The sequence below is a fragment of the Littorina saxatilis genome, linkage group LG7 (genome assembly GCF_037325665.1).
Source record: "Littorina saxatilis isolate snail1 linkage group LG7, US_GU_Lsax_2.0, whole genome shotgun sequence".
Taxonomy (NCBI): Eukaryota; Metazoa; Mollusca; class Gastropoda; order Littorinimorpha; family Littorinidae; genus Littorina; species Littorina saxatilis.
The window spans coordinates 42728405-42746561 of record NC_090251.1 but is presented as its reverse complement, the minus strand read 5'-3'; the positions used below and the strand labels follow the sequence as shown (position 1 = coordinate 42746561).

The 18157-nt window shown below is 39.3% G+C and overlaps 2 protein-coding genes across 2 annotated transcripts in view; both read left to right on the top strand.

Annotated features, from left to right (window-relative positions):
• Positions 1-18157, top strand: part of LOC138971512 (uncharacterized) — a 247650-nt gene that overhangs the window by 219522 nt on the left and 9971 nt on the right. The gene's annotated exons all lie outside the window — the stretch shown is intronic.
• LOC138970208 (uncharacterized protein TC_0305-like) overlaps positions 10802-18157 on the top strand; it is an 8287-nt gene continuing 931 nt past the window's right edge. The window contains exons 1-2 of the mRNA XM_070342702.1: positions 10802-10805; positions 11302-11514. Coding sequence (XP_070198803.1) covers positions 10802-10805; positions 11302-11514 — 217 coding nt within the window. The remainder of the gene's footprint in view (positions 10806-11301; positions 11515-18157) is intronic.

Here is an 18157-nt window from a genome sequence, read left to right as displayed (position 1 = left end):
TTATCTCCTGCCCGACCCAGTTGCCTCCCCTGTCTATAGCTATCCCCTGTGTGTGTGTGTGTGCTAGTTACATTGGGTTTACCTTTAAAAAATGCCCTTTGTGCTAAATCCCTAACTTGAAATGATGAGAAGCAGCAGCGTAACCTCTAACCATCAGTGCCTAAGGAGTGACTAAATAATACCTGGTTGTCTTTGTGCATTGTACTTTATTGTGTGTTTACTATCCTAGGGTAGACCCCGACCGGATGCATTTCTAATCTCTTATCTCAGATTTAGGTGGTCGTTATGTAATGTGCCGCTCGTTGGACTCGGCGTTTTGTCAAGTGGGTGTCATTTCTTTTGACAGGGTACATCATAGAAGATGCCAGGTGGCTTGGAGGTTTTAGTCTCTTACCACCCCCCCCCCCCTTCTGTGTATCAGCTTTGACACTGCTTGTAATCTAATGAGCCTTATCCGGTGTGCGTAATATTTCCGGTGCGTGACACCGACATGGCTTCATGCCTCGGTAACGATCCCTTTCATTGGGCAGGCATTTTAAGTAGAACGCCCCCCGTTGTCTGACACCAGGTAGCCTCCCCATTGGCTTATCGCCACAGGAAATCGGAAGTGACCTGTCTTTAAAAGAGCGAACATTTAGAGTAGAGCAAAAAACGCGATTTGTGACACTGCGAGCTGGGTGCTCCATGTGTGTTGTCGGTAGCCGTGAACGTGTCGAAGCTCTGCTCTAATTTGTCATGAACCGGTCTAGTGTAGTTTGGCGCGAAGTTAGTAAGGGGTCGACTTGTGGTTTTCATTCCGAGACCTGTCTCTTTCAGTCTTTGTGTTTCGCGACTTGGCGTCAGCAGCAGAGTTTGTGTTTCTTTCAAGTGTGCTCACTGAGGAGAATCTTGCCTTCTTCTTTACACTGCTTTCTGGTTTACACCAGAAATTCTGGTTTCATATTCATAGTTTATATTTCTGGTTTGCACCAGAAATACATATTGTTTCTGATTCTGGTACTGGTAGATACCAGAACTCATAGTTCCTATTTTGGCTACTAGAATAATTCATAATTGCTATTTCTGGTTTTATGTAGGCATTGCTATTTCTTGTATTAGAGTTCTGTTTATTGTTTCTATTTTATAACTTATAGCATTGTTTCTAGTTGCAACCAAATTTAGCTAAACTGTTTTGGAATATTTATGATTTAGATAAGCTAACTGAGTGGTTATTTTTAGTTACATTTCCTTCAATAAAAGATAAGTTAAAGCAACCTCTGTCTTCGGTGTCTTAATTGTATGCTCCTCTGCCTGTGCTATATATCCTTGTCCTTACACCCGACCTTCCCACATTATTAAAAGCCGAGGCTTACAAAAAGTCATTTTTTTATGAAATTTGAAAACGGACATGTACCAACACATCCATTAGTACCGTCAGCCATCAAATATAGTTTACTGTGCCCTGACAAAAGTTTCGGGCGTAAGCCTGCGTCAGTAACCGAAGTACCATAATAATCGAGTCATTTGATCTGTTAATTGCTTAAATGATTGGACCTACAACATATGGTACCCCCAACAAAGAATTACATTCCCACCTTAATCTGGTCTTGGAATTCTTCCAAAGTTAGGCTAAGTAGTCAGTTTTAAAAATAACAGTCTGGATTTTCCAAGCGATTGTTGCGCGTACTCCCATTATATAAAATGTGCATCCTCACTTCACTTGAGTTGTGCAATTCACCTCGGCTCACCGCACTTCGCATCGTCTCCATGCTGATCAGAAGCCAAGAAAGTATGCTTCTAAATATATAGGTCCCTGGTTTTACAGTTACCCGGAACTGTTATCAATTGAAAATTAAGCAGCGATATAGTCAGAAAGAAGACAAACAAAGAGAAGGACAACATCGAAAACAATAACAAGGACGACGACGACGACGACGACGACGACATCAACATCCCCGTCATCCAAAAACAACATTGAGAAGAAGCACCACCAGTTCCGAAGACCACGAGTAGTACCCGGCTCATCCTTAGCTAGGACCAGCACCGGAACAACTACCACAACAACAGCGACAGGAGCAGGAGCAGCATGATCTTCGTTACACCAGAGACATGTATAGGCAGGCACTGAAGATGACTGGACCAGCTGCTATTTGGTTCAGGGCTTCCGGTAGCGGCCTGGCTGATCGCAGTTTTCCAACATGGTTTTTCTATCAGCAGGTTTGTAAGGGAACTTATTTACACCATGTTTGTTTCCTTTCTTTTCCTTTCCTTTTTATATTTAGTCAAGTTTTGACTAAATATTTTAACATCGAGGGGGAATCGAAACGAGGGTCGTGGTGTATGTGCGTGTGTGTGTGTGTGTGTGTGTGTGCGTGTGTGTGTGTGTGTGTAGAGCGATTCAGACTAAACTACTGGACCGATCTTTATGAAATTTGACATGAGAGTTCCTGGGTATGAAATCCCCGAACGTTTTTTTCAGTTTTTTGATAAATGTCTTTGATGACGTCATATCCGGCTTTTCGTGAAAGTTGAGGCGGCACTGTCACGCCCTCATTTTTCAACCAAATTGGTTGAAATTTTGGTCAAGTAATCTTCGACGAAGCTCGGACTTCGGTATTGCATTTCAGCTTGGTGGCTTAAAAATTAATTAATGACTTTGGTCATTAAAAATCTGAAAATTGTAAAAAAAAATAAAAATGTATAAAACGATCCAAATTTACGTTTATCTTATTCTCCATCATTTGCTGATTCCACAAACATATAAATATGTTATATTCGGATTAAAAACAAGCTCTGAAAATTAAATATATAAAAATTATTATCAAAATTAAATTGTCCAAATCAATTTAAAAACACTTTCATCTTATTCCTTGTCGGTTTCTGATTCCAAAAACATATAGATATGATATGTTTGGATTAAAAACACGCTTAGAAAGTTAAAACAAACAGAGGTACAGAAAAGCGTGCTATCCTTCTTAGCGCAACTACTACCCCGCTCTTCTTGTCAATTTCACTGCCTATGCCGTGAGCGGTGGACTACGAGTATACGGTCTTGCTGCGTTGCATTGCGTTCAGTTTCATTCTGTGAGTTCGACAGCTACTTGACTAAATATTGTATTTTCGCCTTACGCGACTTGTTATATTTAGTCAAGTTTTGACTAAATATTTTAACATCGAGGGGGAATCGAAACGAGGGTCGTGGTGTATGTGTGTGTGTATGTGTGTGTGTGTGTGTGTGTGTGTGTGTGTGTGTGCGTGCGTGCGTGCCTGCGTGTAGAGCGATTCAGAGTAAACTACTGGACCGATCTTTATGACATTTTACATTTGAGTTCCTGGGTATGATATCCCCAGACTTTTTTCATTTTTTTGATGAATGTCTTTGATGACGTCATATCCGGCTTTTCGTGAAAGTTGAGGCGGCACTGTCACGCTCTCATTTTTCAACCAAATTGGTTGAAATTTTGGTCAAGTAATCTTCGACGAAGCCCGGACTTCGGTATTGCATTTCAGCTTGGTGGCTTAACAATTAATTAATGACTTTGGTCATTAAAAATCTGAAAATTGTAAAAAAAAAATAAAAATTTATAAAACGATCCAAATTTACGTTTATCTTATTCTCCATCATTTGCTGATTCCAAAAACATATAAATATGTTATATTCGGATTAAAAACAAGCTCTGAAAATTAAATATATACAAATTATTATCAAAATTAAATTGTCCAAATCAATTTAAAAACACTTTCATCTTATTCCTTGTCGGTTCCTGATTCCAAAAACATATGGATATGATATGTTTGGATTAAAAACACGCTCAGAAAGTTAAAACAAAGAGAGGTACAGAAAAGCGTGCTATCCTTCTTAGCGCAACTACTACCCCGCTCTTCTTGTCAATTTCACTGCCTTTGCCATGAGCGGTGGACTGACGATGCTACGAGTAAAATGGCATTGCGTTTCATTCTGTGAGTTCGACAGCTACTTGACTAAATATTGTATTTTCGCCTTACGCGACTTGTTGTCTTTTCATTTTTATATTTAGTCAAGTTTTGACTAAATATTTTAACATCGAGGGGGAATCGAAACGAGGGTCGTGGTGTATGTGCGTGTGTGTGTGTGTGTGTCTGTCTGTCTGTCTGTGTGTGTGTGTGTGTAGAGCGATTCAGACTAAACTACTGGACCGATCTTTATGAAATTTGACATGAGAGTTCCTGGGTATGAAATCCCCGAACGTTTTTTTCAGTTTTTTGATAAATGTCTTTGATGACGTCATATCCGGCTTTTCGTGAAAGTTGAGGCGGCACTGTCACGCCCTCATTTTTCAACCAAATTGGTTGAAATTTTGGTCAAGTAATCTTCGACGAAGCCCGGACTTCGGTATTGCATTTCAGCTTGGTGGCTTAAAAATTAATTAATGACTTTGGTCATTAAAAATCTGAAAATTGTAAAAAAAAATAAAAATGTATAAAACGATCCAAATTTACGTTTATCTTATTCTCCATCATTTGCTGATTCCAAAAACATATAAATATGTTATATGCGGATTAAAAACAAGCTCTGAAAATTAAATATATAAAAATTATTATCAAAATTAAATTGTCCAAATCAATTTAAAAACACTTTCATCTTATTCCTTGTCGGTTCCTGATTCCAAAAACATATAGATATGATATGTTTGGATTAAAAACACGCTCAGAAAGTTAAAACAAAGAGAGGTACAGAAAAGCGTGCTATCCTTCTTAGCGCAACTACTACCCCGCTCTTCTTGTCAATTTCACTGCCTTTGCCATGAGCGGTGGACTGACGATGCTACGAGTATACGGTCTTGCTGAAAAATGGCATTGCGTTCAGTTTCATTCTGTGAGTTCGACAGCTACTTGACTAAATATTGTATTTTCGCCTTACGCGACTTTTTCTTCTTGTAATTCCTTTTCTTTCCTTTCAATTCCTTTCCTTTCAATTCCTTTCCTTTCGTTTCGTTTTAACTCCTTTCATTTCAATTCTTTCCTTTCAATTCCTTTCCTTTCCTTTCGATTCCTTTCCCGGCTTTCGTTTTAACTTCTTTCATTTCAATTCTTTTCCGTTCAATTCCTTTCCTTTCCTTTTCTTTCCTTTTCTATCATTGACTTGACTTGATTCGAATTGACTTGTCTTGACTTGACTTTTTACTTTGAAACCAAATTAGAATGTTTCGCTCACTTAGTCATGTTTACTTTTCTTTACTTTAAATCTATTTAACTTTACTTCAAAACGCAGTTTGAGCGTGTCGTTCCCTTTGTAACTTGAACTTTATTCTACTTTATCTTACTTCACTTTACTTTACTTTGCAACGAAACTAGAATATTTTTCCCGCTCTTGGTGAATATCTTTTCTTTTCTTTGATTTATTTTACTTAATTTCGAAACGAAGTTAGGGCGTTTCTTTTGCTTAGCAACCTTCACTTTAACTTTACGTTACTTTACGTTAAACTACTCTGATTTTCTTTACTTCGAAATGAAATTGGAATGTTTCGCACACTTGAGTCAGTATTAATCCGTCGTTATTATTCTGTCAATTTGGTTCTGGGTTTTCTGGTTTTCTGGTTTCTTTCTTTGTGACGGAGTTTGATTTTTTGTTTCTTTGGTCGTTTTTTCCTTTCAAAAGTTAAGGTTACGTTGATTGCAGAGACTAGCACACACTAAAGTCAAGCCAGTTTTAGTCTATGCCGGTGAGGAAACAACCAGCAAATCTGTTTGCGAAGTGACTGCGTCGCTGAGAGGATGTCTCGCCCATCCTGTTGAGTCTATTTACCCTGAAGAGATCGCAGAATGTAAGTTTGAAACTAGCTTTGCCTGTTGCGTGTCCATTTAAACTGTTTTCTTTAATGGCAATGCCAAAAAAAAGAGAGGGCGATAATGAGCGAGAGAGAGAGAGAGAGAGAGAGAGAGAGAGAGAGAGAGAGAGAGAGAGAGAGAGAGAGAGAGAGAGAGAGAGAGAGAAAGGCAGAGAGAGAGAGAGAGGCAGAGAGAGAGAGGCAAAGAGGTATGAGAGAGAGACCGAGACACAGACGGATAGACAGACAGACAGACAGACAGACAGAAAGACAGAGACAAAGAGGCTGTTTGATAGACTTATTGATTATTTTTGATCAGATCAATGGCATCCCTTTAGGTACGCTTCATAAAAAGCATACATTTTGGGCTTGTTAAATACTCACACTCTCTGAGATTTTCTTTATACATGAAATACAAATTTAATTTTTTTACCTGCAACCTTGTTATAGAAAGACATGTTTTGTTTCGTGCTTTGATTCCTCTTTTGCTCTTTTTTTTCCTTTTTATTTCTTAATGCTTCTTCTTCTACACTACATTGGGGTGTGCACGTTAAAGATCCCACGATTGACAAAAGGGTCTTTCCTGGCAAAATTGTATAGGCATAGATAAAAATGTCCACCAAAATACCCGTGTGACTTGGAATAATAGGCCGTGAAAAGTAGGATATGCGCCGAAATGGCTGCGATCTGCTGGCCGATGTGAATGCGTGATGTATTGTGTAAATAAAATTCCATCTCACACGGCATAAATAAATCCCTGCGCCTTGAATATGTGCGCGATATAAATTGCATAAAGAAAAATTAAAAAAAATTAAAAAAAATAAATCCCTGCGCTTAGAACTGTACCCACGGATTACGCGCGATATAAGCCTCATATTGATTGATTGATTCTAATTCTTCTTTTACTTCTCCTCCTTCTCCTTCTGTCTTTTGTTTATTGAAATTGGTTTAATTTAAATATGTGTAATGTTAAACTTGTGGGGTCCTGATTTGGTCTATATGGCCCGCTGGACCCAACAAGCAACAATCAATCTCCTTCTGTCTACTCTTTTTTATATTTAGTCAAGTTTTGACTAAATATTTTAACATCGAGGGGGAATCGAAACGAGGGTCTTGGTGTATGTGCGTGTGTGCGTGTGTGTGTGCGTGTGTGCGTGTGTGTGTGTGTGTAGAGCGATTCAGACTAAACTACTGGACCGATCTTTATGAAATTTGACATGAGAGTTCCTGGGTATGCAATCCCCAGATACTTTTTTCATTTTTTTGATAAATGTCTTTTATGACGTCATATCCGGCTTTTTGTGAAAGTTGAGGCGGCACTGTCACGCCCTCATTTTTCAACCAAATTGGTTGAAATTTTGGTCAAGTAATCTTCGACAAAGCCCGAACTTCGGTATTGCATTTCAGCTTGGTGGCTTAAAAATTAATTGATGACTTTGGTCATTAAAAATCTGAAAATTGTAAAAAAAAATAAAAATTTATAAAACGATCCAAATTTACGTTTATCTTATTCTCCATCATTTTCTGATTCCAAAAACATATAAATATGTTATATTCGGATTAAAAACAAGCTCAGAAAATTAAATATATAAAAATTATTATCAAAATTAAATTGTCGAAATCAATTTAAAAACACTTTCATCTTATTCCTTGTCGGTTCCTGATTCCAAAAACATATTGATATGATATGTTTGGATTAAAAACACGCTCAGAAAGTTAAAACAAAGAGAGGTACAGAAAAGCGTGCTATCCTTCTTAGCGCAACTACTACCCCGCTCTTCTTGTCAATTTCACTGCCTTTGCCATGAGCGGTGGACTGACGATGCTACGAGTATACGGTCTTGCTGAAAAATGGCATTGCGTTCAGTTTCATTCTGTGAGTTCGACAGCTACTTGACTAAATATTGTATTTTCGCCTTACGCGACTTGTTTCCTTTTTATATTTAGTCAAGTTTTGACTAAATATTTTAACATCGAGGGGGAATCGAAACGAGGGTCGTGGTGTATGTGCGTATGTGTGTGTGTGCGTGCGTGTGTGTGTGTGTGTGTGTAGAGCGATTCAGACTAAACTACAGGACCGATCTTTATGAAATTTGACATGAGAGTTCCTGGGTATGAAATCTCGGAACGTTTTTTTCATTTTTTTGATAAATGTCTTTGATGACGTCATATCCGGCTTTTCGTGAAAGTTGAGGCGGCACTGTCACGCCCTCATTTTTCAACCAAATTGGTTGAAATTTTGGTCAAGTACTCTTCGACGAAGCCCGGGGTTCGGTATTGCATTTCAGCTTGGTGGCTTAAAAATTAATTAGAGACTTTGGTCATTAAAAATCTGAAAATTGTAAAAAAAAATAAAAAATTATAAAACGATCCAAATTTACGTTTATCTTATTCTCCATCATTTGCTGATTCCAAAAACATATAAATATGTTATATTCGGATTAAAAACAAGCTCTGAAAATTAAATATATAAAAATTATTATCAATTTTTTTTTTTCGAAATCAATTTAAAAACACTTTCATCTTATTCCTTGTCGGTTCCTGATTCCAAAAATATATAGATATGATATGTTTGGATTAAAAACACGCTCAGAAAGTTAAAACGAAGAGAGGTACAGAAAAGCGTGCTATGCAGCATAGCGTAACCACTACCCCGCTCTTCTTGTCAATTTCACTGCCTATGCCGTGAGCGGTGGACCACGAGTATACGGTCTTGCTGCGTTGCATTGCGTTCAGTTTCATTCTGTGAGTTCGACAGCTACTTGACTAAATGTTGTATTTTCGCCTTACGCGACTTGTTATATTTAGTCAAGTTTTGACTAAATATTTTAACATCGAGGGGGAATCGAAACGAGGGTCGTGGTGTATGTGCGTGTGTCTGTGTGTGTGTCTGTGTGTGTGTGTGTGTGTGTGTAGAGCGATTCAGACTAAACTACTGGACCGATCTTTATGAAATTTGACATGAGAGTTCCTGGGTATGAAATCCCCATACGTTTTTTTCATTTTTTTGATAAATGTCTTTGATGACGTCATATCCGGCTTTTCGTGAAAGTTGAGGCGGCACTGTCACGCCCTCATTTTTCAACCAAATTGGTTGAAATTTTGGTCAAGTAATCTTCGATGAAGCCCGGACTTCGGTATTGCATTTCAGCTTGGTGGCTTAAAAATTAATTTATGACTTTGGTCATTAAAAATCTGAAAATTGTAAAAAAAAATAAAAAATTATAAAACGATCCAAATTTACGTTTATCTTATTCTCCATCATTTGCTGATTCCAAAAACATATAAATATGTTATATTCGGATTAAAAACAAGCTCTGAAAATTAAATATATAAAAATTATTATCAAATTTTTTTTTCGAAATCAATTTAAAAACACTTTCATCTTATTCCTTGTTGGTTCCTGATTCCAAAAACATATAGATATGATATGTTTGGATTAAAAACACGCTCAGAAAGTTAAAACAAAGAGAGGTACAGAAAAGCGTGCTATCCTTCTTAGCGCAACTACTACCCCGCTCTTCTTGTCAATTCCACGGGCACTGCCTTTGCCACGGGCGGTGGAGTGACGATGCTACGAGTATACGGTCTTGCTGCGTTGCGTTGCGTTCAGTTTCATTCTGTGAGTTCGACAGCTACTTGACTAAATATTGTATTTTCGCCTTACGCGACTTGTTATTATATTTAGTCAAGTTTTGACTAAATATTTTAACATCGAGGGGGAATCGAAACGAGGGTCGTGGTGTATGTGTGTGTGTGTGTGTGTGTGTGTGCGTGCGTGCGTGCGTGCGTGCGTGCGTGCGTGTAGAGCGATTCAGACCAAACTACTGGGCCGATCTTTATGAAATTTGACATGAGAGTTCCTGGGATTGATATCCCCGAACGTTTTTCTCCTTTTTTCGATAAATGTCTTTGATGACGTCATATCCGGCTTTTCGTGAAAGTTGAGGCGGCACTGTCACGCTCTCATTTTTCAACCAAATTGGTTGAAATTTTGGTCAAGTAGTCTTCGACGAAGCCCGGACTTCGGTATTGCATTTCAGCGTGATGGCTTAAAAATTAATTAATTACTTGGTCATTAAAAATCTGAAAATTGTAAACAAAATTAAAAAATTATAAAACGATTCAAATTTACGTTTATCTTATTCTCCATTATTTTCTGATTCCAAAAACATATAAATATGTTATATTTGAATTAAAAACAAGCTCTGAAAATTAAAAATATAAAAATTATTATCAAAATTAAATTGTCTAAATCAATTTAAAAACACTTTCATCTTATTCCTTGTCGGTTCCTGATTTCAAAAACATATAGATATGATATGTTTGGATTAAAAACACGCTCAGAAAGTTAAAACGAAGAGAGGTATAGAAAAGCGTGCTATCCTTCTCAGCGCAACTACTAAACCGCTCTTCTTGTCAATTTCACTGCCTGAACGGTGGACTGACGATGCTATGAGTACACGGTCTTGCTAAAAAATTGCATTGCGTTCAGTTTCAGTCTGTGACTAGTTCGACAGCTACTTGACTAAATATTGTATTTTCGCCTTACGCGACTTGTTTCTTAATTCTTCTTCTTCTACACTACATTGGGGTGTGCACGTTAAAGATCCCACGATTGACAAAAGGGTCTTTCCTGGCAAAATTGTATAGGCATAGATAAAAATGTCCACCAAAATACCCGTGTGACTTGGAATAATAGGCCGTGAAAAGTAGGATATGCGCCGAAATGGCTGCGATCTGCTGGCCGATGTGAATGCGTGATGTATTGTGTAAAAAAAATATTCCATCTCACACGGCATAAATAAATCCCTGCGCCTTGAATATGTGCGCGATATAAATTGCAAACAAACAAACAAAAACAAAAAAAACAAAAAAAAATCCCTGCGCTTAGAACTGTACCCACGGAATACGCGCGATATAAGCCTCATATTGATTGATTGATTCTAATTCTTCTTTTACTTCTCCTCCTTCTCCTTCTGTCTTTTGTTTATTGAAATTGGTTTAATTTAAATATGTGTAATGTTAAACTTGTGGGGTCCTGATTTGGTCTATATGGCCCGCTGGACCCAACAAGCAACAATCAATCTCCTTCTGTCTACTCTTTTTTAATTTTTTTTTATTAAAGGCACAGTCCTTCCCGTGTAAACAATCAGTACAGCCTTTGCTTGGGATAAGACCACACATCCACCTGGACACATACCAAATACCAACACCCTGGGGGCTTTCTGCGCAAAGTTGGACTCTTTTTTATTAACTTTTTCTTATTTTTTTCTTATAGGACAACACTGTTTTTGTGTGAAACCAAGTCATCAAATAATACACTGCGGCACACAAAGCAGTGAGTTGATTTTTGGTATGTGTCCAAAGTGGAGGGATGTAATTCTTATTCCTTGGAACTTTGGAAAATGCCTGGCCAAATCTGAGTCGGGTAGCCGACCCGTTTTCACGGAGAAATACTGTGGCTGTAATGTATTGAATTTAAAATTTAAACATGTCCGTTCACTGCTCACAGGTAAATGGAAAGAGAACTGCGCAGCGCTGGTGATAGGAGGAGGGACAGCAAGTGAGTTTGCCAGAGCATTGGGCCATGAGGGTACTCAACATATCCGTGATTATGTCACGACCAACGGAGGAACGTACTTCGGAATCTGTGCTGGGGCGTATTTTGCTTGCCACACCGTCCATTTCAACAGGGGAGGCGAGCTTGAAATGTACAAACAATATGGTTTGGAATTTTTTCAAGGTTAGCTCCCTTGTCTTTATTTGGCCGACTCTTACTCTATCTCTCTATAAATTTGTGCGTGCGTGCGTACGTGTTCTTGCGTGTATCTGTGTATGTGTATATATTCACACACACACACACACACACACACACACACACACACACACACACACACACACACCGTAATATACACGCATGCACGCACGCATGCACGAACACATATGCACGCATGGCGCACGCATGCACGAACACACACACTGATACACACACACGCACGCACTCACGCACCCACGCATGCACGCACGCGCACATACACACACACACACACACACACACACACACACACACACACACAGACACAAGTCGTATATATATATATATAGATATATGTATTACTAGAGGAATACCCGGCTTCGCCGGGGTGAATCGCGAGACAGAGACAGACAGCGTGGCGGTTCACCACAATCACCTTTGAAGGCGAAGTCCTGTCAAACGGGATTGAGAATTTTAGAGCTTATTTCTTAGCCCTATATTATCTGCTGTGGCTTCTCAAATGCCACAACATACAGACAGATGATAAAATCGTTTATTTAACGTCATTCTGTAAAAACATTGGCGACATTTGTCTTAGATTAAGAACACACACAGGCACGCACACAAACTTTCCCTTTATGTACAGTGGTTCACCACCCTCCCGCCCCCCGCACACTCTCGCTCATCTAATTAAAAATGGTGTTAAGAGATACTTGGATATAAAATGGTATTTTTAAAAGTTCTGATAAAAATATATAGTAGCTGTATGAGAAGCAATGGCGTCAGCCGCAGCAATGTCTCTTCATATCCAGGGACCAAGTGGGTGCGTGTGCATAAGTCCAGCGATAAGTTTGGGACCTTGCCACCCAAGGTCTTTATTAAAACTTAAATGATAGCTTAATTTTTCCTTAGAGGTATTAGGCAGAATATTTCTATTTGAGTTTATAAACTGAGTCAGGGGTTGAAAGTGGCATGAGTTCAAATCACACTCCAAAGTCAAATGAGCAATGTTGAGGTCGGATTGACAGGTGCATTTAAGCTCTAGAAATTGGTAATTCCCAGCTTCTGCCCTTAGGCGGTTAATCCTTTTTATTACACGTGGGCATGCATTATAGGTGTTCATCTGTTTTGATGGGGCTTCCCGAATGAGCCAGCCAGAGCTTATAGCCTTGTGCATATATTTGTTCCTCCATTCTCTCCAGAGAAGAGAGTCTGTAAGGCTACTGATCTCAGAAGCAGACAATGGCAGGTCTACCTCGGAGGCGCCTATGCCTTGGGCAGCTTCTTTAGCGGCTTTGTCCGCTTTCTCGTTGCCAGGCACGTTCACGTGTGCAGGACACCAGACCAGGTTAATCTCGCTTCCTTTTTTAATAATTTTATTTGCCAGCTCCTTTATGGCAATGACAAGATCATGTCTTTTTGATCTTTTGTTAGATCTTAATGCTTCAATGGCTGCTTTGGAGTCAGAGAATATAGCTATCTTTTGAGGAGGAGTGTTCTTGAGATTGAGATGAACAAGCGACATGCAAATGGCAAGGAGCTCAGCTGAGAAGATCGAGTTTCTGTTGCACAGTTTGAATTTCCCAGTCATGTCATCGCTGGAGATTACAAAAGCTGCGCCGGCCTTCTTGTCATCCAACATTGACCCGTCTGTGTAAACATGAACATGGCCTTTGTATACAATATCAATGTGCTCAAGGGCTTGTATCCTGAGTAATAACTGATCATCCTTTGTAGCTGTGCAATATTCTGTGTCAAAATTCATTTCTTTCATTGTCCATGAGGGATCACGAGATATGGGGTTTTGGGCCACATCATTTGGGTCGACACTGATTTCACTAAAGAGTGAAGCATTGAATTGAGCCAGTGAGGTGAAAGTAGTGCCAAAGTGGGCCTTTTTGTTTTGGACATGGTTGTAATGCGGTTGTAGCTCCTCTTTTGTTGAGTTTTGCACTGTGTTGGCTCGAACATTGTAATCTGCGCAGCACTTACGTCGCCACATGTCAAGAGGGAGGAATCCTGCTTGGTGGTATACAATGGCCTGCTTTGAATGCCTTGGGTGTCCAAGGGCAAGCCGAAGGGCACGACATTCCGCTGACTGTAGCTTATCAAGCCATTTTCGAGCCGACGAGAAGTAGGCCTCCTGTCCATATGATAGTCTTGATCTTATAAGAGCTCTGGTGATTTTGTTAGAATAACTGGGCACTTTGCCCATGGTTGGGCAGCCAGTATTTTAAGAAGGTTGATGGTCTTATTTGCTTTGCTTAAAAGATACTTTAAGTGAGCAGTCCATAGTCCATTTGAGGTGAAAAGTACGCCCAGATATTTCACCTGCTGACTGGGTGAAACAACAGATTTATCTAGTGAGAACTGTATCTTTTCTCGATCTTCCAGTTTTCGGTTTGTAAAGACAACAAATACAGTTTTCTCGGCAGAGAGAGTGAAGCCATTCTCCCGCATATAGTTCGCAATGTTATCTATAGCTGTTTGCCACTCTTTAGAGAATTTGTGTTCTGTTTTATAGGTTTTGTTTTGATACTCTTTGCATAGAGCAATATCATCCGCATAAAGCGTCAGTTCGGCTCCATGTGTTTTAATTGTCGATATGTCATGCAGCATAATGCTAAAAAGCAGTGGTGCTATTACTGAGCCCTGTGGCACTCCCATGTCAACTTTGCGAGTGGATGATTTGGCACCTTTATAATCAGTTTGAAAGGATCTGTTCAGTAGAAAGCTTTTTATGTATTGAAACATATTACCACTGATGCCTAATTGCTTCAATTTGAACAACAATCGTTGGTGCCATACTGTATCGTAGGCTTTTTTGATGTCAAAAAAGACAGCAAATAGAGACTTCTTGCGTGAGAGAGCTTTCTTAATTTTGGAGGACAGTTTTACAATGTGATCCGAGACACCCCTGCCTCGACGGAAACCGGCTTGGCACAGGGGTATTACCTTTTTTCTTTCCATTTCATCTTCTAGTCTGGATTTTAGTATTCTTTCATAGATTTTGCTCAGATGGGAGGTCAGAGATATAGGGCGCCAGTTGGAAGGGTCAGCTCTTGGTTTTCCAGGCTTTAAAATGGGGATCACAACAGCCTCTTTCCAAGCTGTGGGAATCAGGCCAGACTTCCAGCATGTTGAATAAAAATCCAGTAAAAGATTTAATCCTTGGTTTGGTAAATGTTGTATGACCTGATAGTTTATTGGATCAGAACCACAGGTGGATCGGACTTTTGTCACCTATGCTATAGCCGTTTTCAGTTCTTGAATGGATAAGGGAGCATTTATTTTTAAGGAAGGGTTGAGTTCTGGGTCGTTTAAGTCCTGTTTATCCTCCCACTTCTTACGGAAGAGTTCCTGCTCACATAACAGTTTATCGGTTTGGCTTGCTGCTGCAAAAATATCTGCAAACAGTTCTGCTTTTTCAGGAAGGCTTTCATATTTTTTTCCTTCGTGCATAAGAGGACGTTCAGCCTGCTTGTGTCTGCATTTGAATTTCCTTATTTTGGTCCAAATTTTTCCAGCATCTCTGTAATCGCTCACTTTGCTGGACATGTTTTCAAAATATTCTTTTTTTGCTTTGTCTATAATTTTGTCACATTGTTCTTCAGTTGATTTCATATTGTTGTGGTTTTGTGCAGACCTGAAGCGATCATACTTCTCTTTTGCAGTTCTTTTTAACCTGATGGCTGTTCTGCATTCTTCTGTCCACCATGGGCTCTGATCAGTTCTACTGGGTCCGATAAAAGGTTTTGTTTTGGGGATTGACAATTCCATTGCATTCAGCAGGTTTGATCTTAGCTGTTTATATTTGTTGTCGATACTTTCTTGGGACTCTGGGTTGCCATCCAAGAGGGTATGTGCATCGGCAGACTTAGTGACAGCGTCCTTGAAAACTGCCCAGTCCGCCTTTTTGCGCCTTAACATACAGACAGACAAAAGCCGCTAGACCACATCACAAACAGAACTCTACAATACACAGGTTTTTGCCCACACACACACACAAACACACACACACACACAGAGAAGCCGTATATATATATATATATATGCATATCTGTATCTATAAATATATAGAGATAGGTGAGAGTGTATTTTTCGCGTGGCTATAAATTGATTCGACCTTTTCACTTTGACAGTAAGAACAACTTACGGGTGCAAGGGAAGCGTTGTGGACAGCGCAGTGGACAGCGCAGTGACATTCTAAAAATAGTAATAGTAACTTACAAACGGGAAAGCCACACGAAGGAAGGGAGATAAACGCCAAACACTGGAGAAGATAAGGAAGAGTTACTTATAATGGTGAAATGAACACAAAAACCAAAATCAGTTCAGCGCTGCGCGCTGAGAGCACGTGTTGAAATATCTCATCGATGATATTGTGTCCGGGGTGTAGCTGAATACGGTGTCCAAATTTGAAAAAGATCCAGCGAGAACTTTGGCGTTGTGATGTGGTGTAGCGGCTTTGGTGTGTCGGTATGGGGGCCCGGGTAGCTGAGGTGGAACCAAAATCGGTTGAGCGCTGCGCGCTGAGAGCACGTGTTGAAATATCTCATCGATGAGGTTGTGTCCGGGGTCTCTCTGAATAAGCCCACCAAATTTGAAGCAGATCCATCGAGAACTTTGGCCGTGCATGGCGAATACACAGATACACAGATACACAGACACACACACAGACACAAGTCGTATATATATATAGATATGTGTACATAAAAACAAGGTTTTTACCCTTGTCAGAGCAAACGTTGTGATACATGTGCACATTCAAAAAGCACCAGATCTTTTAAATCTGTATGGGATGGTAGTTACTTTATTCTGTCAATATAAAAGACATGCTTACGTTCTTCTCCTGTAGTATCCAAGGGTTACTTATATAGAGAATACTACATGGCTTGCTGTGTCGTACCAGATTACTGTGACACGAGTTCTTAAAAAAAATATTGAACTGCGAGCGAAAGCGAGCTTTTCACTATTTGAAAAAGCAACGAGTGCAAATCTGGTACGATACAGCAAGCCATGTAGTATTCTGTTTATCCTACATACTGCACTTACGTGTATTTTGCTGAAAATATCCTGCAGTCGAGACAGCTATATTAAAGACGCTTGTTTTGGAACCTCGATCTCTTCTAAACCCTCGTGCAATCTATTACAATGCTACGTGCAATGCTAGTTTATTCTATAATGAATTTGTAAAGCGCCTGGAGCCAATTGATGGGACTCGCGCTATAGAAAAGTTATTTATTATTATTATTATTATTATTACGTCAAAGCAAAGAAACGTCACTCTGAAAGTGTGGCGTGACGTGTTAGTTCTAAAGATCCATCGAGGGTAATTAGCGAGCGCAATTTTTGTTTCTATAATGACGTTTTTCTCGGTGATTTTGGCATTATAAGCAGTGGAAAAACAGATCCTTGCCAGACTTGCCTGACATGACCTCATTTACATGATAAACACACGTGTGATTTGAACGATTATTATCTCACGGGTGTCTCTCTCACGTATACATGTAGGATAAACATTATTATCATCTTTCTCTTCCATTTATTATGAAGCGAGTTGGGGAAACGTACTTTTTTCCATGTCGTCAAACCCCCCGCGGGTTAGGGGGAGTCCCATATTGGTTGGGACTGGAAAGAATTTACCCGATGCTAACCAGCATGTCGTAAGAGGCGACTAACGGTTCTGTTTCTTTTCTTCTTTTGTCTTATTTCTGCCTTACCAGTCCTTTCACCTATATTTCCTTCCAAGAAAACTCTCCCTACTATTCCCTGCAGTTTTCCAATTCTTTTCTTGTTGTCTTATTTCTACCTGACTGGATCCATCACCTTTATTTCACTTACCAAAAGTCTTTTTTTCCACATCCTTATTTCTCTACACCCCGCATGTCGTATGAGGCGACTAACGGATTCTGTTTCTCCTTTAACCCTTGTTAAGTGGTTCTTGTATAGAATATAGTCAATGTTTGTAAAGATTTTAGTCAAGCAGTATATAAGAAATGTTTAGTCCTTTGTACTGGAAACTTGCATTCTCCCAGTAAGGTCATATATTGTACTACGTTGCAAGCCCCTGGAGCAATTTTTTTATTAGTGCTTTTGTGAACAAGAAACACTTGGCAAGTGGCTCTATCCCATCTCCCCCTTTCCCCTATCCCATCTCCCCCCTTTCCTTCGTCGCGATATAACCTTCGTGGTTGAAAACGACGTTAAACACCAAATAAAGTAAAGAAAGAAAGTCCATGTCGTTAAACATTCTTGGAGTGTTATGACGTCTTCTTCTTTTGAAACATGCTGTCATTGTACAACGTCACACCATTCTGTTGGTAGCACAATCTAAATCATCGTGAGTTTTTAGTCTTTTCTTACCTCAAAACTTTGTTTATTAATTATATAATCAAACACGTGTTTGTGAGATAGAGTGTCAGCTTCATGGGAATCGATTTTTTATTTTTGTTTTTTGTTTTTGTTGTTGTGTATATATATACGTTTAGTAAGAAACTTGTAAATCATTTTGTTTGATCAGAACTGTTGTTCGGTACCATTAGTAACCATATTCACAGAACCATTACTGAATCCTTACGTTCTTTTTCAGCTTCATCATTCCATCACCCTG